This window comes from Lactuca serriola, chromosome 4 (genome assembly GCF_051521515.1).
Source record: "Lactuca serriola cultivar US96UC23 chromosome 4, Lser_US96UC23_V15, whole genome shotgun sequence".
Classification (NCBI taxonomy): Eukaryota; Viridiplantae; Streptophyta; class Magnoliopsida; order Asterales; family Asteraceae; genus Lactuca; species Lactuca serriola.
Genome location: NC_136411.1, coordinates 73907219 through 73932081, shown reverse-complemented (window position 1 = coordinate 73932081; position 24863 = coordinate 73907219). Strand labels below are relative to the sequence as shown.

The 24863-nt window shown below is 34.8% G+C and overlaps 1 protein-coding gene across 1 annotated transcript; it reads left to right on the top strand.

Annotated features, from left to right (window-relative positions):
• The first annotated feature begins 4297 nt into the window (after positions 1-4297).
• LOC145101900 (GDSL esterase/lipase At1g29670-like) lies at positions 4298-7461 on the top strand. Its single transcript, XM_079039205.1, has 5 exons — positions 4298-4647; positions 5952-6076; positions 6347-6592; positions 6773-7010; positions 7142-7461. Exons 1-5 carry the CDS (start codon positions 4395-4397, stop codon positions 7354-7356), a joined length of 1077 nt encoding a protein of 358 aa, XP_078895331.1. The 5' UTR covers positions 4298-4394; the 3' UTR covers positions 7357-7461.
• The last annotated feature ends 17402 nt before the right edge of the window (positions 7462-24863 follow it).

Here is a 24863-nt window from a genome sequence, read left to right as displayed (position 1 = left end):
ATTGTAGGGTCCAAATGGGTCTATCGCATCAAATACCATTCAGACGGAACCATCGAACACTACAAAGCCAGATTAGTTGCCCAAGGATATACTCAAATCCCGGGTCTCGACTACTCTCTCACATTTAGTCCGGTTGTCAAAGCATCCACAATGCGAATTGTCATTACTCTTTCCATCTTGAATAACTGGAAGCTGCATCAACTAGATGTTAAAAACGCGTTCTTAAATGGTAACTTGACTGAGACGGTCTTCATGGAACAACCTCCGGGATTCATCAACCCTCAGTTTCCAAATCATGTGTGCAAATTATCCAAGGCATTATATGGCTTAAAGCAGGCACCACGTGCATGGTTTCAACGCTTAAGCGCCTTTCTTATTTCTTATGGTTTTATATGTAGCCGTGCAGACACTTCTCTCTTTATTTTTTTTCAAAGACTCATGCATTATGTACTTATTGGTTTATGTTGATGATCTCATTCTTACGGGAAATAATGAATCTGTCATTGCCACCTTTATCTCTTGTCTGAATCACGAATTTGCCATAAAAGATCTTGGGGAACTAAATTACTTCCTCGGTCTTGAAGTTGCTTACATGGACAACGGTCTCTTCCTTTCACGGACAAAATATGCTCGAGACATTCTCATCTGTGCTGAGCTTTTGGACTCCAAACCTGTCAGTACACCTTTGGCTCCACATGCATCCTTCACAATGGACGGCCTGCCCTATTCTGATCCTACTCTCTATAGGTCGTTAGTTGGCGCCCTTCAGTACTTAACCATAACTAGACCGGACTTATCTTATGCCGTTAATCAAGTCTCTCAGTTCCTTCATGCTCCAACCATTGATCATTTCCAAGCTGTTAAGAGAATACTTCGGTATGTTAAAGGCACCATTTCTTTTGGTCTAACTTATAGCCGTCCTCACAAAGCTTCTGTCGTAGGCTACTCTGATGCTGATTGGGCTCGTTGTCTTGAAACACGTCGCTCTACTTATGGCTATTCAGTGTTCCTTGGTGGAAATCTTGTTTCCTGGAGTGCCAAGAAACAGCCAACGGTCTCCAGGTCCAGTTGTGAATCCGAGTATAGGGCAATGGCGAACACAGCTGCAGAAATTGTTTGGACCACACATTTACTTCGCGAATTGCATGCTTTACCACCGGACCGTCCAACGCTTCTATGTGATAACAAAAGTGCCCTATTTATGACTCTCAGAACCCAATTTCACACAAGCGTGCCAAACATATTGACTTGGATTATCATTTTATTCGGGAGCTTGTTAGCTCGGGTAAATTATACACAAAGTATGTTCCAACCAATCTTCAAGTGGCAGATATCTTCACAAAAAGTCTTCCGCGTGCACTATTTGAGAAATTCCGTGCAATGCTTCGTCTTGGTCCGCCACCTTTTCGATTGAAGGGGGGTATTAGAGGATAATTTCTAGTATTTATTGTATTTATCTGTATACTTGTTTATCTCCTTTATCATAGGAGTAATTGTTGTAATCCTCTTTATATATTGTTATGTTAATATCAATACAATTCAAGGGTTTGATTTTACCCATTGTTACACGTATTTATATCTGTTTTAGATTGTGTGTGTTGATATGTGCTTGTGTAAGTGTGTGATTGTGAACATGAATCAGAATGGAGTCGAGAACCGGAAAAGTAGGTAGAGGAGGATGTCGTCCCTAAGCAATGAGAAAAGAGATTGAGGAAAGGATACATTAACTTTCGACATTTAGTAATGATGAACACATCATCAAATGCGAGGAATTAAGCTCCATTTGAGGTTTTTCGACCCTAATTAACCAAAATTTGGGGAAATGATTACCTAATCGAAGCTTCAATTGGGAAAACTAGGGCTTCAAACTTTGGAGCACGGTACTGCAGTGAACGAAGGAGAGTGTGGTGATTCGATGCGGTAGCAGCGCCGACGGAAGATGGAAGGCGAGGTAACGATGGTGGTAGTGTTCGATGCAGATTGTGAATAGAGGAAAGCGAGAGGAGGCTGCATAGCGTAAATACGTAGGAGATGATACGCACATGTTGCGATACTTTATTGTAATTTAACCCTCATGTTATCATAATTAGTCACCCCTTCATCTTTTAAGCATTTTCACTAAGACCCTTACTAGGATTTTTATTACTCCAAACCCCTTTATACAAAATTACAAATTACCCTGACATCAAATGGTAAAAATCACTACAATGAAATTAACAGACATGTATGTAATGAGACCATGCTATGTAACATTGTATATTTAATGTGAACAGGCCAGCCTAAGTCGATTTGGGGCCTAGGGCAAAAAGAAAACATAAGGCCCTTCAAAATTTAGTAATCGCAACTATAATACAACGAAAAAAATTGGAGGGTGTTTAAAAGATGTCGGTTAAAACAATGAAAAAACAAAATTAAAAAACCGGACAATTGAACAACCAAACCATTTTGAAAACCCGTCGTCGGGTTGGTGTTTGGAACAAAAAAGCAATAGTTTATGTTTATAAAAAATAAAAAATTCTTATGTTGGTGAAAACTGTAAAATAAAAATTAAACTTAAAAATGTCATGTCTAATCGGTAGATTAATAAGATTTTTGTTAATAAATCTAAGAAAATTAGCTATTATATATCAAAAGAGGGTGAAATTCCCATAAATAAACAGAAACAAAAATATACATGGTAATTGAGCATAAAAACACTAAAATTTCAAATGAAATAAATGGTTGGATGTTGTGTTAGAAAAACAAAAAAAAATTAAATGATAATTTTTATAATATGGATGATTTGTGAATAACAAAATAGAATATAGGGGGACTTTTTGTAATTTGAATTCGAATTCAATAAAGTGCTAGACATGATTCAAATGTAAGTTTTTAATCTGTTTGTTTATAATAAAAAGGAATAAAAGAAAAAGGGACCTAAAAAAGCAAAAGAGTTTTATAACAAGATTCGAACTTACGTCTCTCATCAAAATGAAACACGCCTACTTACAAAACCTCTAACCAACTCAACTAACAAATTTTTAGTAATTTCTTTAACAAAAAGCATATATATATATATATATATATATATATATATATATATATATATATATATATATATATATATATATATATATATATATATATATATATATATATATGAAGTAGAATTAATTTTGGGCCCAAATCATAATAAGGCCTTGGCCGTCGCCTGGTTTGCCCACCTATTGGCCGGGCCTAAATGTGAAATTACCACAGTGCACTTCAATTGAATAACGATCATGGCGACCAAATAGGAGTTTATAATTCTCATTTTGTTTTTAAATTTATAATGAAATTTGTTTCGGTGATCATTATTATACAATCATAACTTTTTTGTAATTTTCAATTGTATATTCAATTAATAGTTACTATTTTTTTCAGCTCATAAATATATAAATAGTTAGTGACCACTATTTTTGGTCACTAAGTTTTTAATTCAGTGACCACTATTTTTGGTCACTAAGTCTCTAGAGCTACTATTTTTCATCATTAACCCTCCAATCCAGTGACCATTATTTTTCGTCACTAAGTCTCCAATATAGTGACCACTATTTTTGGTCACTAATACTTGCTATGACGTACAAACGTAATTATTTAAACTATATTCTACATTTTAGTGACGACTATCATGATAGTGGTCATTAAATTTGTAATATTACCAAAATTTAGTGACGACTAAATATATGGTGACTAAATGATATTATTAGTGACCACATTTTAGGTCGTCACTAAAAACTGGTCACTAAAGTAGACTTTTCTTGTAGTGAGTGTAAGACGAAAATTTTTGTATATAATTAATAGTTTTATATAAATTTCCTATGACTATTGATTTTTATATATTTATATGATTTAAATGGACATTTTATTAAAATTTAACGACAACTATAAGCTTTGGAGCTATAACGAAGCCAACTTTTTAAAACCTTTTGAAAATTATATACAAACATATACGCTAACACGGAGTATTTAGTCATTTTACATATTTTATTAAATATTAGTTCTTTTTTTTTTTTTTCAAATACTTTAACTTATATGAGATTTGCCTAAGTAAAACATATATTATGTGAAAAGAGGTATTACGATTTTATGATTGAAACTCATCTCAGTCAAACATTTGCTAATAAATAACACAATAATTGGTACAATGACACATGCCATAATAAAGTAACAAGTAATATCCAAAAGCAAGGTATAAGATCCAAATAAAAACATTAAATTTTGATTAAGTTTATAATTGTATTCCCACCTGCACACCTCTCAACGTGTAAAAAAAACGAATTCCCACATGGCCAACTCTCATTCTCTCTTTCTTTAAATAGTACGCCTTCTGCATTCAAAATCGATCAAATCCCTTCCATTATAGTCCAACGAACATGGCCGGTGAGCTCAGCCTATTTTTGCCGGTCCTCATATTGGTAGGATTGTTGCATGGTCAAATTTGTGTAGTTGCAGGTGAACCGGAAGTGCCATGTTACTTCATATTTGGAGATTCATTGTTTGATAGTGGCAATAACAACGGTCTCAAAACGACAGCTAAAGCCAATTATCCGCCTTATGGAATTGATTTTTCAAAAGGGGTGAGTACCGGTAGATTCACCAACGGCCGAACCGTCGCAGACATCATCGGTATCTTCCTCTCATTCCTATTTCAGTATTTTGTTTGACAATTTAGAATTTAGGATGTTAATTAAAAAAGTAAAATATTTGTTTGGGAAAAAAATAAATTTACTCATTTTCACATTATAATTATTAGATAATGCTGATGTTTTATTCCTCTAGTTCTTATAAAAAAAATTCTATTTAATAAAATGTAAGAACTATTTTTTTTCAGACAAATTCCTTTCATTTCTAACCTATTCGAACCTCTTCATTGGCATTTTTTTATATTTTAAATTAAATTTACTTGTTATTAATATCAAATCGCCAGCTGGAATTTTAGTCTAAGATGAGATTTGATGACGTCAAGGTGAGTTGGTGGTTGATTCCAAAGTTGTTAAAATCGCAATTTTCATCTTACGATTTTATGTATGAAAAATTACTCGGATCGTATTTAGAGTAGGTTCGCAGGTAGGATCGTAAAATCGTAAATAAAATAAGAGAATTGGAGTCCGATCTAATCCTACATTTCCTTAATTTTCTTTTTCTAAAACAAAAAGTTTAATTACTACTTTATGTCTTTTATTTTTTTATAAATTTACTGTTTATTATTTTATGTTGTGAGATGTGAGTAATATTTTAAAGTTTCTATAACTTTTGAACGAAAAACTAAATGTCTGAAATATTTTTCTTATTTTAAAAGTATAAGTTAAAATTTTGTTTTATTTTGTGGATCTTAGAATCCCGATCCCAATTTTTATAAACCCAGAAATAATCGTACGTAGAATCTTGATTTTAACACTTGGTTGATTTTTTTTTTGTGTGTGTACGTTTATGTTTGTATTTTAGCTCAATTTTCTATGTTTGTATTTTAGCTCAATTTTGTTCTGTCGCTCAATTTTGTTCTGTCCAAACATTATTGGTTTTGACTATTTGACTACCCTTTTGTGGTAAGTTAAAAACTTGTTAAACCAAAATATAAAGCAGCATGAAGTTGGACGAACTGGATCATTATTTTTTGGCTGGTTTCATATTTTGTAAAAGTACAAAGAGTAAAAATACAATGTCTTAAATATTTAAAATATAATATTATAGTTAGAATATATGAATGCAAAATGCTATAGTAATACTTTTAATTATTTGACTTTGAATTCAAGAAAAAAAAACCGTTTTCTATTTTTGCATCTAATAATATACAATTTCCATAGTTTACAATACTTAAAATTTATATGAATTTAAACAGTTTATATTTGTGAATTATATCATTCATTCCAACATTGTTCAAGTAAAAAGGATACAAATATTGATGTCGGCAAATCTTGTTTTTTATTTAGGTCAACTTTTGGGTTTTGTTGACTTTATCCCACCTTACGCTACCATAACAGACAAAGTGATCACCACAGGCGTAAACTACGCTAGTGGTAGTGCTGGTATCCGAGAGGAATCTGGAAGTCATTTGGTAATCACAACTGGCAAATATACTTTTCATTTTCAACTTTACATATCTTAGAACATCTAAGCTGAAAGAATACTTGAAGGGATCTTACGATGTCTTTGTGTTCATACAGAGAAAGTTAAGCCAATAGTACTTTCTCTTCTTCTTCTTTTCTCAAAGCTAAAATGACATATTTTTTCAGCTTCATCGCATTTCATAGTTACTTCTATTGTATAAGCATAGAGACATATTAAAAGATATAATTTTATTTGATTGTGTGGTACTTCATTGCAGGGTGATCGGATCAGTTTAGATAGGCAATTACTCAATCACGTCACAACAATTTCACGCATTTCTGCCTTGCAAAGCAACAAGACATTTACCGCTGAGTACCTTAAAAAATGCATTTACTTATCAAATATAGGAAGCAATGATTACATCAACAATTACTTGATACCTAATAATTACCCCACAAGCAACACATATACTGTTGATCAGTATGCAACAGTTCTTGTGCAACAATACTCTCAACAACTAAAGGTAACACGGAATACTGTTTTGTAAATTTTCCTAGAATTGGTTTTCATGGTCATTCTTATCTTTCCTTGCATGTATATATATATATATAGTATGGTGGAAATGTGTTCAGTATTCTTATTTAGTTTTCTTTTTTTGATATTGAATATTTTACATACTATATGTGTTTGATTCATATGATAGACGTTGTACAATTTGGGAGCTAGGAAGATTGCTGTGTTTGGTCTGGGTCAGGTAGGGTGCGCCCCAGCTGAGATAGCAATGTTTGGCACTAATGGAAAACCATGTGTTGAGTGGATTAATGATGCAGTTATGCTATTCAATGACAGGCTTAAGCATCTTGTTGAGAAGCTAAATAGTGATTATTCTGATGCAAAGTTCACTTTCATCAACCTGAAAAGCATTTCAGCCCCACAAGGAGGTAAGAAAATTGTATAAATTCTTCATATTTATAGTGTTTGATGTTCATTGCAACATTATACTATATGTTTTTTATTAACTTCAATTAGAATGATTTAGTTTCTAATAAAATTAATGTTCCCAATATTGCAGATGTACCGGTGCCAAGTGTTCCTTGTTGTCAAGTAAGGGAAGATGGACAATGTGTTGCAAACTCAATCCCATGCCCTCTTCGGATTTTGTCTATTTTCTATGATGGTTTTCATCCCACAGAAGTAGCAAACACGCTAGTTGCAACAAGGTCATACATTGCACTCTTACCTACGGATGCATCTCCATACGATATTAGTCATCTTGCTCGACTTTAACATTCAACAAGGTTGCATGATACATATTGTTTTCTGATTCTTTCTATACATAAACATAAATTACATTGATGACAATACTTGTATCTCATTATGTGTTTTTCTTTACATCAACTACTTAAACAAAATTCACCAAATTACGGTTTGATTTTGTGTTTTCCCCTGCATAATTAAATGAAACATGGAAAGTGTTATGTTAGAGACGAAGGGCTTGGAATTGTCATTAATTTGATGATCGTTGGTAAATACACAACTTTCAAAAATATGTTTTAAACGTAGATCTAGATTGAAGTCGAAGAAATCAACAACAATTGAACACAAACTTTTGACAAAAAGATATCGGAAAATGACTTAAAGTTTTCAAACCGTTCGAAAAACCTCAATCATGTTTTGTTTGTTCAAGAAAATCCAACGAACTAAACATTTTGTCTAAAAAAATCCAACGAAGTTTAAAAAACGTTCAAAAATCCTCATTCATGTTTTGTCAGTTCAAAATGTTAAGTTCGTTGAGCTAATTCTGAATCAATAAATTTGTCCTTTTTATCTGAGTGAGTGTATCCCACTAGCTTGAACGAGTCGTGAGGATACCATAATCCAAGATTGGGTGTATTTTTTAAGTAACGAAAGATCTTTTTTACAGCGAGAATATGAGATTCCTTAGCATTGGCTTGATAACGAGCACACAGTATGGTAGCAAACATAACGTTAGGACGGTTGGCAGTAAGATATAGTAGTGAACCAATTACTCCTCAGTACATGGTTGCATTTACATCATCGCGAGTTGGATCAGCGACAATAGATGTCGATGAGGACATTGGAGACTTTTCTCGTTTTTTATAAAAAAAAAAAAAAAAAAAAAAAAACAAACAAACAAATTTCCTTAGCATGTTTGCAATGTATTTAGCTTGACAAACAAAAATTTCATCAGATAGTTATTTAACCTGCAAACCTAAAAAGAATGTTAGTTCTCCTGTAACATCCGGATTTCCAGGTATAATATTTTTATTCTTTTATTTTTGGAAGTTGTGAGGAGACTCGGCGAGTTAGTGTTTAAACTCGCCGAGTATGGTCGCGGAATCGTATCCGGGTTCACAGCCGGACTCGGCGAGTTCATGAGTGGACTCGGCGAGTCCACGCTGTTTAATGAAACCCTAATTTCCTGGGTTTGGGACCTATTTAAAGGCCCTTAAGGCCGTCATTTGCGGCTACCAAACCCCAGAGAGAAACCCTAAGAGATCTAGAGCGTTTGTGAGGAAGGAGAGGCCATTCTTGATCCTTTTCTTGGTGTATTTGCAAGAAGGAGGTGACCAAGGCAAGAGGAGGCTGAAAGAGGTGCGATTTTGGTGACTTCTAACTTCATAGAGATCATATTGAGGTATTTTGCTCGGACCTTCTTCAGTTTTGGTGTTGATTCTTAGTGTTAGGGTTTTCTAACCCTTTTAGAGGTTGGATAAGTGGAACATTTGGTCCCTTCTCGAGTTTATGTTTTGGATCTGGACCCAAAGAGGTCCAGAGACCTTAACCCTTGGAGCTTTATGAGTCATTTTGGGAGCCATGAGCTTGGGATGTCATTTTTGGGGCTAAATCACCAAGTTAGACCATTTAGATGTTATATGAGTGTCAAGGTCTGAACTTTACATGATTATCATGCTTGGGAATGCCAGATCTATGAATGCATGGAACAGATCTGACCTCAGGAGGCCTATGGAGTTTGTGCATGGCATGAACTCGCCGAGTCCGAAGAACAGACTCGGCAAGTAGGATGAGGGTTTCCCGTAAATCACTCAGTGAGTAGACTTGCCGATTTGGGGAATAACTTGGTGAGTCAGGGAGAGTTAGGGGACTGGAGTTCAAGGAGGAACTCGCCGATTTGTTCTTGAGACTCGGCGAGTTGAGTCGGGGTGGCCCCGTGATTCATGCCAGGTCTGAACTTTACATGATTATCATGCTTGGGAATGCCAGATCTATGAATGCATGGAACAGATCTGACCTCAGGAGGCCTATGGAGTTTGTGCATGGCATGAACTCGCCGAGTCCGAAGAACAGACTCGGCGAGTAGGATGAGGGTTTCCCGTAAATCACTCAGTGAGTAGACTTGCCGATTTGGGGAATAACTTGGTGAGTCAGGGAGAGTTAGGGGGACTGGAGTTCAAGGAGGAACTCGCCGATTTGTTCTTGAGACTTGGCGAGTTGAGTCGGGGTGGCCCCGTGATTCATGCCAGGTGTGACTCGTCGAGTAAGGGGAAGGACTCGACGTGCCAAGAAAGGGACTAAGAGAGTCAGTGGACACGTGTAGACTCGCCGAGTCGCCCAAGTGCACTCAACGGTGAGGCCTTTAAGCCAAGAGACGGGTAAAATGGTTTTTTTACCGTTCTGAGGGTGTTAAGAAAGGTTCGAGTATAGTGATAGTTATGAGGATATTTACTTTGTGTGATTAGGCGGAGGCTAGATCACATTTCTACCGTGTCAGAGACTTACCGAGACACCGAGGTGAGTCTTCTCACTATACGTTACCTAGAGTGGTATTATGTGATGACCAGAGGGTCTTATGTGTTATGTATGAGATTATGTGCTATGTGATATATGTATGTTGTATGACGATATAGACCGGACCGAAGGGTCCAACGAGCTATGACCGGACCAGAGGGTCCAACGAGCTACGGGACTGGAGTTCAAGGAGGCACAAGGACCAGGGGGTCGTGCAGTAGCCTCGAGTGGCATATGTGTTGTATGTGGTATTTTGGGGAACTCATTAAGCATTTATGCTTACAGTTGTTGTGTTATGTGTTTTAGGTACTAGCGAGGGCCGTGGGAAGGCGCCGGCGTGACTCGTACACACTGGAGAGAGAGAGAGAGAGAGAGAGAGAGTTGATTTTATGATCTTGGGATATGTTATGTTTCAAAAACTAAGTATTGGAAATATTTGAAAATGTTTTATATGAATTTGGTTGATGAAAATTGAAAAATTTGTTTTGGAATTTACGTTGTTACATTACCCATCATGCTCAACTCAAATTTCTTAGCCATGACCTCAGCAAACTCAAAACTTAGTTTCTCATCGGTGGACCCGGATATGATATTGTCAACATACACTTGAGCAAGAATGATGTGAGATCCTGAATGCTTGATGAACAAGGTGTTTTCAATTTTTCCACGTTTGTATCCATTATCCAAAAGATAACTCACCAATATGTCATACCATGCTCTGGATTCCTACTTCAAACTATATACAACTTTATCAAAGACGATATGCATGATTGGGAAATTCTTCATTTTCAAACCCTGGAGGTTGTTTTAGGATTACTTTTTCTTGAAGATTCCCATGTAAGAAGATAGTCTGAACATCTATTTGATAAACTTTAAAGTCCTTGGGCCACAAGTCTTTCTTTGTTTCTAATGATGATCCCATCTTCATCCATCTCTTTTCTGAACACCCAACGAGTGCCAAGGATAGGTCTTGCTTGAAGCTTAGGAACAAGAGTCCACACACGATGTTGTTCAAATTCATTCAGCTCATCCTACATAGCCTTGATCCAGTCAGCTTCCTTCAGGGCATCAACGATATTCTTTGGTTCAATCCTTGTGACAACATTCACAAACATGCAAAACTTGTTGTTGACATTGCTACGAGTAAGATTCCTAGAATTTACATCTCCAATGATTTGAGATTCAGGATGATCTTAAATAATTCTAGGACTAGTAAATTCATTTGAATTATTTGGAACATAATCTTCCTGATTAGATGAATTAGCTACTTTAGTGTTGATAGGCTGGTCTTCACAGATAGATTTGGAGTTGATGATTTGATCAACGTTAGGAATAATAGGCTTAGTAACATTTAGTAAGAATTCAGAATCAGGGACTGATTGACTAAAGGTAAGTTCGTTTAGAATGAATGAAGGATGATCAATCCTATCATGAATGAATGAGTCTTCATCGAATGTAACATGAGCAGTTTCCTCAACAGTTTGTCTTAAAAGATTGAACATCCGGAAAGCCTTGGGCACACTACAGTAACCCAAAAACAATCCTTCATCAGCTTTGACTTCGAACTCAAATCGGTTATCTCGTTGATTTAAAATATACCAGACACATGCAAATACATGAAAGTAAGACATGTCTAGTTTCCTTCTCTTAAGTAGCTCTTAGGCAGTCTTCCCATGATGCTTAACAATGATGGAGCAGTTTTGGGTATACCACATTGTGTTGACACCTTCAGCCCAAAATGATAGAGGAATACCAGCTTTAACGACCATAGTTCTTCCAACATCGATGAGAGTTCTATTTCTTCTTTCAGCATTTCCATTTTATTCGGGTGTGCTAACAACTGAGAAGTTTTGAGAGATTCCTAAGATTGGGCAAAAGTATTCTAGGGAGGAATTTCTAAATTTAGTTCCATGATCACTATGTAATTGTTTGGCTTTGTGATCATAAAGAATTTCCCATTGCTTAATGAGTGAAATGATTTCATCAGCAACATGGCTATTCCTCCTTAAAAAGACTACCAAGGTAAATCTTGAAAATCCATCCATAATAACGAGAGTATACTCTTCCCAACCCTTGACTTAATCGGGGACAATAAAAAAAGTCCATGTGGAGAAGATGAAATGGTTTGATAATGGAGGAACGGGACTTTAGCTTGAAGGTGGACTTGGTTTTCTTTCCCTTTTCACACACTGATCAGAATTTATCTTTGACAAACTGCGTCTTTGGAATTCCTATTACAAGTTTATTCACATAAATATTTGATATGTTTGTGAAGTTCAAATAGGATAGTCTTTTGTGCCACAACCAACTAAGATGAGACTGGGCACGATAGAAGAATCATCAACGAAGGAGATTGTCGGTAGAGAACATGTCCAAAACATAAATGTCATTCAGTCGATTTGCACTCAGAACGGTGACATTCTTTTGATCAACAACCTTTCCTTCTCTCTTCTTAAAGTGAACTTGATAGCCAGCGACACACAGTTGGATGATTGAAATGAGATTGTGCTGAAGACCTTTTACGTAAGAGACATTCTTGAATATAATAGAATTGCACTTGATGCTTCCATATCCCTTTGTAGCTCCCTTGCCATTATCTCCATATGTAACAGTAGGACCATCCTTCTTTATGAATTCTTCTAGAAGAGACTTGAATCCGGTCATATCTCTTGAGCAACTAGTATCTAAATACCAAAGATGTTCTTTACCCTGAAACTAAAATATACAATTAATATTCATTGACCCATCTTCCAATGAGTCACTTAAGAAAAAAAAATATGATAACAAGCATTAGAGAGAATTTAAAGAGTTTCCCTTTTTTATCCACTTATCATTGCAAATCATGATGTTTTTAGTGCGAATGGAGCTCTTCTTAATAGTGCACTCGCTGACTTTGTGAGAAGTATCACCACATCGAGTACAAACTCTGGTTCCAAGAAATTTTCCTTTAACATTAAATTTTGGTTCCTTTTTTACTGCTAAATCTGAAGAACTATGATCATTTGATTTGAAAACTCTTGCTTTAGTTATGGACCAAGGAATTTCGTCGATGGTATGCTCAGATGACACTTTGTCATGAGGCTTAGGAGGTATTTCAAAGACAACACCATCTATATCGCCTCCTAGAATTTTCTCACACTTTGTCATGAGGCTTAGGAGGTTTTTCTTTGAGATTTTTTAACTTAATTTTGAGAGAATATCTTACTTTCTTTGAAACAGATAAATCGAAAACCAGGTGATTAATCATGTCAACTTTTTGATATTTTCGATGGAAGAATAGTTAACAAGATTTTTACGTCATACTCTGAGGTTGAGTCACAGTCAGACGTAAGGCCTGTAACATCTTGAGAAAGATCAGCGCAAAGTGTACCCACACTGCATCAACATGAGATTCAACCATCTGAGCCATGAGACACTTACATTTTGAAACTTCCTCATTTGAGAGATTTTCTTTATCAAAAGCAGATGATAGTGTGATCATCATCTCTTGTGTAGTTAAGCAGTTTTGAACCAAACGATAGACATAGTATGGGAGTGAGTTTCCAATAGCAACTCTCGCCTTTACATCGAGATTTAGCACCCTTTTATCTTCCTTGTTGTATCTTGGCACAAATTTTTTCTTTAGCTCCCTACTGGATGCACCATCATTAGATGATTGATGCAAAACAACGATGGAACCCTTGTTGATGATGTCGAGCATATCATAGTCCATGATCTCGAGAGTGTCCATGGCCTTTGATTTCCAAGAAATAAAGTTGAGTTCATCAAAAGGAGGTATCTTGTTGCAAGCAAATGAATTGGGATTGTGAGAGGTCGATATAGATACTTGATTGTATCGAAAACCTGCTCTGATACCAATTGAGGATTTGTATCAATCGGATACACTTCAAGTATAATTAAAAAAGAACAAACTAAATAAACAAAGATCGAACAGAAAAGTAAAGAACACAAGTAATCACAAAGATGTCTTTCACCAAGAAAGCGGTTTTTCTCACCAAGAGAAGGAAGATTACAAAGACGGTCACCAATACATTACATTAGGGTTTCACCCTAATGTTGAATATATAAAAAAAAACTATTCTAGTGAATCACTTCAATCAAGGAATTATATCTAATCTATATTAAGAACTGATCCTTATCACCAAGATATCAGATCTGCTATCTATTATATATATATATATATATATATATATATATATATACACGTATAATTTCCTAATATACACAGATTACATAAGATCATTATCTTCACATTGATGCTTATAAGGTCTTGAGGCATTGGTGTTGGTGATCAGCATATAAAGTGTTTGACTCATTAGATCATAAGATGTGACCTTACACTGTGTGCTGATTAAAAGAGGTGGAATCCGATTTTCCATCTAAATAGCTTATTTGGTCCCTGCATATTGACATAATCAACCCAATACACAATTCCTTTAACAAAACTAATTTCCACATGTTACCAAAACAACCCTTGATTTATAAATCCTATTTATAATAAATAAATCTTATTATTATTATTATTATTATTATTATTATTATTATTATTATTATTATTATTTTTAAACATTAAAAAATTACATAACGTGTAATGGAAAATGGGTGTTACATATAAACTTGTCTCTAATAATGATGTCGTTACTGAATTTTATCGCAATGTGTTTTTTGTTAAGGACATGGTCACAAAGAAAACGTTTCTACTCGACAGAAGAAAAATAGGTTATTATATGGTGCCAATAAGTCATTCCTCTTCTAGTACTCCTCATCATGCTTCATCTAGTGTAAAGGTCTCTCCATCAAAATGGCATCGACATCTTGGTCATCCAACTACTACTATTGTCAAGTCAATTATGAAGTTAAACAAATTAGTGTATTCTTTTAATAATGATTCATCTGTTTGTGATGCATGTCAGCTTGCTAAAATTCATCAACTTCCTTATAGTAATTTTATTTGAGTCACTTCATCTCCACTTGCGCTTGTTCACATGGATATTTAGGGACCGCCTCAAGTGTCAAGTGGAGGTTTTAAGTATTATGTCAGTTTTTTGGATGATTTCAGACATTACACATGGATCTATATTATTAAGAATAAATCTAATGTTGAACAAATCTTTTATAATTTCCAAAATCATGTTGAATGTTTGTTGAATGCAAAGATTCAAAGTTTAAAATCTGATTGGGGTGGTGAGTATCATAGGTTGCACAAATATTTTCAAGACACACGAATAACTCATCGTGTGTCATGTCCCCACACGTCACAAAAAATGGTATTTCTAAACAAAAGCACCATCCTATTATTAAAACAAGTTTAGCTTTGTTGGTACACTCCTCTCTTTTTCTTTATTTTTGGGATGAAGCATTCTTAACAGCCTGCTACCTCATTAATCGCATGCGTAGTCGTGTTACAAATAATATTTATCCTATTGCACGACTATTTAAGAAAAATCCTGATTACTCTTTCCTACGTAGTTTTGTATGTGCATGTTGGCCAAGCCTAAGGAAATATAATAGTCATAAAGTTGAGTTTCGGTCAAATTATGTGTGTTCCTTGGCTATAGTTCCATACACAAGGGGAATATATATATATATATATATATATATATATATATATATATATATATACTTGAGATGCCATTTTTGATGAGTCATATTTCCCGTTTGCAACCTCAAAATGTTAAACTACTCCATCTCAGTTGTCTAGATTTGCCTCTTTTCCTCAGACTGAACCAGAAATTACAAATAACCACATGAGAAATTATGATTTGTCTCTTTTATTGCATATTACCAGCCATGCAACTACAACACCACATGCATAACCTAATACCTTGTCACCATCCGTGTCAAGGTGTACTACAAATCCAATTCGTTGTTCTCCAAATATAAGTTCACATTCTCACGAAACGCCGCCCTCATTGCCTCTCCATTTTGAGCCAGCCTCACGAATGACAAAACCCCAGCAGCAGCACCGATGTCACCAAATGACTCACCAAATTTTAGGACACACCAGTAACATCGACGCCCCCTTTAGTTGATGATGTTACTGCTATTTTATCCGTGCCTATGGTTGAATCAGGTGCTCCTTCTACTACTTCGAACTTTCCATCACCAGGGATTGTTACTCATGGGCGTATGTATAAATCTTTCCCTCTTATTTTCAATGATGGTACATTTTATTATAATCCAATGAAACATTCTTTTTTGGCTGAGCCTACATGTTATAAGTTGGCATTGTCTGATCCATATTCGTGTACCCCTATGGAATCTGAGTTTGCAGCCTTACAAAAGAATAAAACATGGTCTCTTGTCCTAAGACCCCTAGGTAACGTGGTTGGCTGAAAGTGGGTGTTTAAACTCAAACAAAACCTGGATGGTTCTATTGACAAACACAAAGGCATGTTTGGTAGCATGAGGGTTTACACAACAATACGCTGTAGATTATTAAGATATGCTTAGCGCTACTGGAAAACATTCCACATTTTGGCTAATTCTCTCTATTGTTGTCTCTCATGGTTGGCATCATCATCAAGTTGATGTGAGTAATGCTTTTCTTCATGAGCATTTGAATGAAAAAGTTTATATGTAACATCCCTCTGGCTTTGAGGATTCATACCACCCTCACTTAGTGTGTATGTTACAAAAGGCACTCTATGGACTTAAACAATCCCCTTATGCATGGTTTTCTCGTTTGAGTGATAAACTACATAAGCTTGATTTTTACCCATCAAATGTTGGATTAGTGTCTAAGTCCATAACTATTTTGGTATGTACTTGACCCGATGGTGCATGGTCCTTTTGGGTTGCCTTCACCAAAGCAACTTGATAGGATGAATTATGGAGAGAAAGGATTAAATATGATTTATTAATATATTTTTGGAATAATATATTAAAGGAGAAATCATATTGTTTAATTAATATTAGTCAATAATTAATTGGTAATTAGTTTTGTGCTAAAAGAGATTAATTAAACTTAAGGGACTGGAATTGTAATTATAAGATAATTGCAATTTGGGCCATGGATTGCCTTTTATTATAAGGTGGACGAATTCTATGGGGAAGCCCATATGAAATCGTCCAAGGCCTTAAGGAAAGGGCTCCATGGGTTGCTTAGGGCTTAAGCATCCAAATTAGGGTTTCCTTGTTAGATAACCATAATTGCCTAACTATATATAAGACCCTTATGACCCAAAAACGTGGCTAAGACTTCTCTAGGATTTGTAGACGGTTTTGGGCAGCATCCATCCTCTCTCATCTTCATCCTCTTGCTTATGGTGTTTGTGAACCATTAGAGGAGTGACACTTGTAACTCTAAGCCTTCCAAAGTCAATACAAGGAGATTTGGGATTGTTATTGCTACATAACAATCAAGGTAATATCTTAAACCTATTCTCATGTTAATATGATTACTTGAATGTTAGAATTAGGGTTTATAGTCTTGGATAACTTGCATGTACAATAGAGAAACCTAGATCCAAGCATTAGGGTATGTATGAGCACATAGGATGTTCTTAGGACTAAAACCCATCAGTGGTATCAGAGCCTAGACTGGTTTCTATTGTATTGATGCTTGATATGGTTGAAAAATTCGAATTTTTTGGTTTCTGGAGGCTGGACTCGCCGAGTCCATAGCTGAACTCGCCGAGTCCATGCAGACTCGACGAGTCAACTCGTCAGATGGGGATATCTTCGCGATTTCTTGTTGTTTTTGATTATGGAAAGTTGCCTTATCACATTAGATCAATATAAATCCGTTTTTTTGATATATATGAGTATATTCTTGATCTAATTAAAGATATTTATCAATTAATAAAATATTTGTTTCCTTATGTGATAATTGATTAATTATTTTGATTAAATTGGTAAATTGTTTTGCAAGAAATCATTAAATAAATCAAATATGGATAATTATGTGATTAATTGTTAATTTAGATTATTTGTTATTTGATCCTTATGTTATGAAATGTTTCATATTTTCCCCTTAGGTTTTATAGTTTAAATTTGAACCCAAAAGTTTTGTTGTTTTGAAATTTAAATAGTTAAAACCCTAATGTTTTGAAAAAGGTTTCAAAACTTGCCCTCAAGTTTTGGAATTTAAATTTTGATTAATAGTTTAATTTTGATGTATATTTAAATTCTAAACCCTAATGTTTTGAAATGTTTCAAAACTTGCCCTCAAGTTTTGGAATTTAAAAGTTGATTAAAAGTTTAATTAGGAATGTTAAATTCTAAAACTCTAGTATTGTTTTGAAAAAAGTTCAAATCACACCCCTATGGTTTTATTAATTAATTAAGGTGTATAATTAAAAGAGGTTTAATAAATCCATAAAAGTTTAGGTTTACAATTTAATTGAATTAAAAGTATAATTGTTAAATTAGACCACCTAGTATTTTGAAAGTATAAAATACACCCTATACTATATATAACATTAAGAGTCTAACATTATATATATGTATGAGTAAAAGTCAGTCTTACAGTTAGTAGGCCTCATTCATGAAGCTGGTCTATAAGGGGTGTTTAAGGAAATTGCCTATAAAATGGCAATTGAATGGGTATCTACTCTTACCCACCGCACTCTTGACTAGTGGAGGGTCGTTAGCCGAACGGGTAGGATAGGACGAAACCTTCCATTATAAGTATAATAAAGTATAAAATTAACTAAATGTTTTCATAAAATTCCCAATCTTAGTTACTTAGGCAAAAGTGAATTGATGCAATTCCATGAAATTACACTTTGTTCCCTTGCAAAGACGTTAGTGGAGCGTGTGTGGTTTACTGACACACTAAATAGTTCTAAGCAAAGGTAGCAAAGGGTGACTCAATGTTTGTCATAGTTCGGTGGAGCGTGTGTGGTTTGCCGGCACATCGAATAGGTGACTGTAACATGTGAGGGCACCATGTAAGTTTGTATGGTTATTCACACCCGCTTTGTGATCCTCGGCATCCCAGTCACAAACTAGAGGGGCATACCGAGATTTAAACATGCCATTGAAATGTTCAATGAATCTCAAAGTATCTAGGAGTTTTCATAGATTTAAAACTTAAATTTCTTTTTCGTTTTTCATAGTGGAAATTAGTGAATCGTCATTCACTTACCTTCAAATATTCTGCAACTAGATTACGGCATCCCTTTTCTAGGTTGTAGCATATTGTGTTGGGTCCTAGCCTTAGTATCTCATTTGGTTGATTTACTAAGGACTCAATCAATCAACTAACTTGAATTCATTTTCTCCCGTTTTGTAGATGTCAAAGTTCGACAACTATGGTCTTCCCAAATCCCGTGGAACAAGCATTCCACATGAAGATGATATTCCACGATTCGATCGAGGAACAAGATATCATGTTTCGCTTCCTCCACCTCCTCCAATTATTCTCCCTAACCCACAAGTTCGAAGGCTTGAAAAGTTCAAGATCACTCAAGCCCTTTTGGCAAGTAAACATAAAGAAGGAAAGCCGGTGTGTGCACACGTCCTAGGGATGAAGTCACACATTGATAGGTTAAGAATGTTGGGTTCCGTTGTCTGTGAGGAAATGGCTGTTGATTGGGTTCTTAAGTCACTTCCTAACTCATATAGTGAGTTCGTAAGAGAGTACTATATGATGAACCGCGACGTGACCCTTATAGATCTCACCTATATGCTTATTGCTGTTGAATCAACAATCGTTTGGCGCAATAGAAAAGCAAAGTTGATTGGTGAATTTGCCTTCAAGACCTCTATGGATATGAACAATGGCAACGAAAGACATGCTATGATCGAAAAGTTTGATCATAAGAGAAAGACAATGTTTGAAATAGTTCCATGTAATGTTTCAAAAGAGTCAATTTGCTTTTATTGCCAAGAGAAAATGCATTGGAGACAAAGCTGCCCTATTTACCTAAGAGATCTAAGAGATGGGAGAGTCGAAACATATGGCTCTAATATAGGTAAAATCCATTAACTAAATCTTTTAAGCTTCTATTTTAGATTCTTAATACATAATGTGATAAGATTACAATTGATGTTTTGTAGGATCGAAGAAAAGAAAGGAAGCTTAAGGGAAGAAGTGAGCAGAATCTAACCGTGAAGGAATGGATTTCGATCGCATTTCTCGAAGATTAGATTCTTGAGCTACTACTTAGAGTTAGAATTAGATTGCTAAGAAAGATGTATTAGCATAGTTTTTTCAATGAATTGCATTGTAAGGACAAATTTTTTCCGCAATAAAATAAATTTTGATTTATCCTTGCAATGGCGTGCATGAAAAATTAATGTTAAAATGTTTCTAATGGATTCAGTTCTTATTTATGTTATTTATGGAAAGTCGAGAATTTACCAAATAGGGAGAGTTTCTCATCGCCCAAGTTTCAATTGGACAGAAATTTGGAATCACGCAACTTGGTTACATGATGAATGAGAAATTTCATATTTGGAAATTAGACTAATTCGTTGATAAAGTGTCAAGTGAAGGACTAGGAGATCGAGCACACAAAGTTGCGTGTTGATCAAGTTCACCATAAGAGTAACAAGATATTTTTCATGGTTTACTAAAAGTTTAGTAAATATGATTACACTTATAAGATTAAGTGTAATTCGGAATTGATTAAAAAGGTTTAAATCAATAGTAGAACGAATAAGAAGAACCAAGTAGGCAGAAAGATAAAAGTTTCTCCATTCTAAGAAGAAGGGAGAGTAGCTTTTATGCTTTATGATAGGTCTTAATGATAAGAACCATATCTCAATTGATCCTCTAAGTGAGTCTTAGTACAATTTTATGTTTAAGAAGAGGAATCAAGGATTGAAGAAATGGTTAAATCAAGAAGTCTATCATACTTCGTTCCAATGACAAGTCTTAAAGTTAAGATTGTGACAATGAGTGAAAAGTATTAAAGGTTTATAACATTCATCAAATGTGGAAAGTTGTGATGTCTTGGATAAGACAAAGACCAACTAGAACCAATTTATGAAGTGTTTTGATAAAAGCTACACTTACTCTTGAATATTTGTTTGTCAAGAAATGTTTATTGACAAAAAGGATCTTATATGTCAAGGAGTCAGTGGGAGTCTTAATGGTCTTGAAAAGTTTCAAGAACAAATCAAATAAACCTTATCGATCATCACTAGCACACGAGTTGAGGTTTACAAACTAATTATGCATGTGAGTCCTATGAGCTCTCATTTGAATGCATAAAAGGCAAGGACCTTGATCAATGGAAAGTACATTGATAAGAAAAGGTGAGCTGCTTAACTACTTGGAAGACATGGTGGGCAGCTGTGCTACCATAAGGCAAGAAATTGAGATTAAGAAAGTTCGATCCATATAAGTTTGAATTTGTCGTAAACTTTGGATAGGAACAAATACACCATTTAAATCTAAGTGTCATAAGATTTCCTCCTTCATGAAAATGATTGTGAGGAAATGCTCTCACTAAGAAAGATTTTAAGAAGATAGTGATTGTAAAATTGCATTCTCGAATTCAATTATGGTTACGGTATCCCTTTCCATAATTTGAATTGTGAGGTTTGAAAATTAGTCTTAATTGTTTAGACACACATAGGAACTATCTAAGGCAAAGGTGTATACGTTTAAGAGGCCTTGATAAAAGATTATCAAAGCATTAAGTATTAGAAACATGAACTTAAGAAATTCAATAAGTATTGATTTTCTGGAAGTTAAGATGTTTATGAATACATGTCGAAGCTAGTGGGAGCATAAGTGTTATGTTTTATAATAATCATCATGATAGCGGGAGTATAAATGTTATGATTGTATGATTATTAAGGCACGTATTGCAAGTTGGCAATATTAATTATAGAAAACAAGAGTTATACCTTGCAAAGTCGTAAGGGTTGTAAAGTTGTTTTACTATAATTAAGGGAGAGAATATTATGCTTCATTTCAAATCTAAAGGCTTAGGTTGAGAAATGTTAATATATTTAGTCAAAGGTACATAGTGTGTTCTTAAAATTTCGATTATGATTACGACATTCCTCTTCACAATTCGAATTTTGAGAACATAGCAAATAAAACATTATGCGTCGTGTCCCATACGCTTCGGGTATAGGACCGATTGCAAATGCTTTAATGTTTGACCATTCTAAAATTTTCTAAATGTCTAGCGCATTTAGAGGGAAAAGGGACTAGAATCGGTTTTGACTAAAATAATTAAACAACTATCAAAGGACAATCCAAAGTTCGACGAAGATTGGTCGCTTGTGAGTAGTTGGAAGCCTGGTATTGGATGGACCATATCGACATTATTATGAATAGAAAAGATTCTATTAAGAATAAGTTGTCATATGGAAAATATGGAAATGTTTCCATATTGGATGAACCATATCGACATTATTATGAATAGATAAGATTCTATTAAGAATGAGTTGTCATATGGAAAGTATGGAAACGTGTCCATATTGAGAATTGGATATTGAAAATCTATGACTAGATTAGAAACTTTTATGCAAAGGATGTTCAAAGGAATGTACTTTGAGTGAGAGACATCATATCTAAGGAATTGTCTTGTAACAATCTCCGATACAGGACTTTGTAATATCATTGGCAATAGTCTTTGTGACTTTGGTGCAGTGACATTACGAAAGGATCGTTGCATAGAATGTTAGAATCTAGCATATTCTGTAAGTAGCAAGAATTTGATATTCTAACACTTATGAAAAAGGATTTGGAGTTGTGAAATGAGAATGATTGAAAATGTGTTCAATTTATCTATTTCACAAAGTAAGAACCATAGGTAAACATTGTGTGCATGCTGGGAGCATAGGACAAGTGTAATAATTCAAGTAAGAAGTTGATTAACCGAAACAACAAATAATGAGTAATCGATATGGTGATAAATAAAAGGAGTTTTATTTATACTCAAAGGTTTGAGGCCATATGGGATTAGTATTATTCTTGTGTTTCACATTTGCATGTTTTGACTTCCAGAATAATTGAATTTATTAAGAATAATCAAATTATTCGAACGGGCCACAGTCGTTCATATGTTGGAAGTAGGTATGAATGAAGACTGTCGTGAATTGGTGTGTGGATTGTCTAAAAGAGTATTAGACATAAGCAAATGTTTGCTGCAACGTTCATGAGTGCTTATGAATATGATTTGAGCATTGGATTAAACCCACGCTCACTTGGATCACTCCATGAATTGTATCACGAGTGATTGGTGAGACGATAACATCTTATATTCTTGAAACCGAGATGTGTGAGTTGTATCTTGCAAATCGGTTGCACATTGATAATATGTAAACGCACTAGTAACTTGGTGTTATAAAACATATTGTTGTGTGTGATTTGGTGAGTAAGTGCAAGCAAGCATTGTATCAAAGTTTATCCATTCCTTTTATCCAAAGTAGGATAAAAGCGATATCTTTGGGCCCCTCGATGATTTAGTGATGACAAACGTAAATGCTCGGCCGGGCTAGGGCTAATTTGATTTGTTCAATTAGTCAGTCGTCATAAATCAGGAATCGAGATATAATACAAAGAGAATGATTTGAAATCATATCTCATATGATATCTAGAATGGAGGAATATATGATCCCTTATCTAAGGACACGCGTATCTGATAGGATCAGAGTTGACAGCGGCTTTGGAAAGCTACGATTGCAGATCAGGATCTGAAGTAATACGCAGAATAGTTATTAGACTTTTCCAAGTGGGAGACTGTTGGATTAATGTCTAAGTCCATAACTATTTTGGTATGTGCTTGACCCGATGGTGCATGGTCCTTTTGGGTTGCCTTCACCAAAGCAACTTGATAGGATGAATTATGGAGAGAAAGGATTAAATATGATTTATTAATATATTTTTGGAATAATATATTAAAGGAGAAATCATATTGTTTAATTAATATTAGTCAATAATTAATTGGTAATTAGTTTTGTGCTAAAAGAGATTAATTAAACTTAAGGGACTGGAATTGTAATTATAAGATAATTGCAATTTGGGCCATGGATTGCCTTTTATTATAAGGTGGACGAATTCTATGGGGAAGCCCATATGAAATCGTCCAAGGCCTTAAGGAAAGGGCTCCATGGGTTGCTTAGGGCTTAAGCATCCAAATTAGGGTTTCCTTGTTAGATAACCATAATTGCCTAACTATATATAAGACCCTTATGACCCAAAAACGTGGCTAAGACTTCTCTAGGATTTGTAGACGGTTTTGGGCAGCATCCATCCTCTCTCATCTTCATCCTCTTGCTTATGGTGTTTGTGAACCATTAGAGGAGTGACACTTGTGACTCTAAGCCTTCCAAAGTCAATACAAGGAGATTTGGGATTGTTATTGCTACATAACAATCAAGGTAATATCTTAAACTTATTCTCATGTTAATATGATTACTTGAATGTTAGAATTAGGGTTTATAGTCTTGGATAACTTGCATGTACAATAGAGAAGCCTAGATCCAAGCATTAGGGTATGTATGAGCACATAGGATGTTCTTAGGACTAAAACCCATCATCAAAGACTGATACTTTCCTTTTCTTGTTTCATCATGGTGACACTACCTTTTATATGCTACTTTATGTTGATGATATTGTCATAGCTGGTTCTTCTCGGCAATCAATTGATCGTTGGATTCGTGCCTCATTTGAATCTTTTCCAATGAAGGAGCTTTACCAACTACATTACTTCTTAGGGATTGAAGTACTTCACAATTCAAGGCGAATTACCTAGTTACAACACAAGTATGCATCTGATTTACTTCGTCATTCTAACATTATGAATTGTAAAAGTATTTTAACCCCAATTTCTGTAACAGATAAGCTTGCACTCGACTACGAAACAAAACTAAATGACGAAGATATTTTCAAATATAAGAACATGGTGGGAGGTCTACAGTACCTCACTTTGACAAGACCAGATATTTCCTTTGTTGTTAACAAATTAGTCAATATTTTTCGAGAGCCACCAATGTGCATATTAAAAGTGTGAAAAGAATATTAAGATATATATAAATCAGATAACAACTACAAGGCTTCGTATACGAAAAACAATTTCTACATTGTTATTTGGGCTTTACAGACGCGGATT

Excerpts from the sequence above, each read along its gene's own strand:
- LOC145101900 (XM_079039205.1), top strand. The coding sequence starts at position 4,395 with ATGGCCGGTGAGCTCAGCCTATTTTTGCCGGTCCTCATATTGGTAGGA. Across the intron at positions 4,648-5,951 it reads AACCGTCGCAGACATCATCG|GTCAACTTTTGGGTTTTGTT; the intron begins GTATCTTCCTCT and ends TTTTTTATTTAG. Across the intron at positions 6,593-6,772 it reads AATACTCTCAACAACTAAAG|ACGTTGTACAATTTGGGAGC; the intron begins GTAACACGGAAT and ends TTCATATGATAG.